Source organism: Triticum dicoccoides, chromosome 4A (genome assembly GCF_002162155.2).
Source record: "Triticum dicoccoides isolate Atlit2015 ecotype Zavitan chromosome 4A, WEW_v2.0, whole genome shotgun sequence".
Classification (NCBI taxonomy): Eukaryota; Viridiplantae; Streptophyta; class Magnoliopsida; order Poales; family Poaceae; genus Triticum; species Triticum dicoccoides.
The window spans coordinates 663,374,907-663,376,082 of record NC_041386.1 but is presented as its reverse complement, the minus strand read 5'-3'; the positions used below and the strand labels follow the sequence as shown (position 1 = coordinate 663,376,082).

Sequence of the window (1,176 nt, the reverse complement as noted above, 5' to 3'; positions counted from 1 at the left end):
AAAAAAAAATTGAAATCCACATCACCGGGATGCAACGTTTCATTCCCGGGACCTAGAAGAGCCTTTCGTTTTCCCTCAGCAAACCAAACCAGCCCAGCCATTAAGGCCAAGACCCCACCTGCTCGCGAGAAGACACAGATGGTTGATGACGGCTTGTCGACAAAACCCTTTTATTAGCACTGCACGACGTCGGCAAAGATACCGCCGAGTCCAGCCGAGAGCGAATCAGCGCACGCCTGTACACTCCACCTCTGCTATATAAAGAACCTCTCGGCCGCGGCCACTCGCAGCCCGGAAGGCCGGCCACTCCCAGCCAAGAAAGAAAGACGACGGCGACACGCATAGGTACGCGGAACCAGTCGCATGGGGCTCCTCGACCAGCTCTGGGACGACACGGTCGCCGGCCCGCGGCCGGACCACGGCTTCAGCAAGCTCCGGAAATACTCCTCCTTCTCGCCCTCGAGCCCGGCGGCCGAAGACGTCGCGCCGGCGGTGACCCGCAGCATCACCATCGCCCGGCCGCCGTCTCTTTCCCTCCCGTCCGGCGAGTCGAGCTCCGTGCCGTCCTCCCCGGGCAGTGCGCCGGACTCCCCGTTCGCAGCAGGTGGGTCTCTGCCTGTGTTTCTTGGCCTTTCTCCCTATGATTTCCGTTGTTTAATTACGATCGGTATGTGACTCTGTAGCGCTTATCGACCGTGATCGCTTCTGTCCGATCGGCGATGCGTCGATCCGTTGGGGCAAGAAAAACATGGACCGTTTAGCATGGCTTGTCCCTCGAGCGAGATCCATCCATAGAATCAAATCTGTGATCATTGCCGCAGACGCACGGATGTCGGGAAATTTGCTGTTTAACTTGAAATTGATGTTTTATCTGAACTTTATGTTGCAGCTACCAGTAGGAGAGACGGCTGGAGGGCGTTTCGCCGGAAATCCAAGATCGCCAATGTCGACGTCGTCCGGGCAGAGGCGGCCGTCGGGCCCAGGAGCCCCACCGTGTACGACTGGTGCGTTTAAACGTCACCTTCACTCTTACCCCATTCCGCTTGCAACATACGAATGATGATCCATACACAAAAACTACCTACGTCAGACCAATCATTCTGTTGAAAGAAGTTAAAGAACATATGGAAGAAGGGCCACCGTGGTAGGTGGTGGTTCCGTTCAGGGGCGGACCCA

The 1,176-nt window shown here is 56.7% G+C and overlaps 1 protein-coding gene across 1 annotated transcript in view; it reads left to right on the top strand.

Moving 5' to 3' along the window:
* The first annotated feature begins 270 nt into the window (after positions 1 to 270).
* LOC119287816 (dormancy-associated protein homolog 3-like) overlaps positions 271 to 1,176 on the top strand; it is a 1,662-nt gene continuing 756 nt past the window's right edge. The window contains exons 1-2 of the mRNA XM_037567439.1: positions 271 to 604; positions 890 to 1,004. Coding sequence (XP_037423336.1) covers positions 364 to 604; positions 890 to 1,004 — 356 coding nt within the window. The 5' untranslated portion in view covers positions 271 to 363. The remainder of the gene's footprint in view (positions 605 to 889; positions 1,005 to 1,176) is intronic.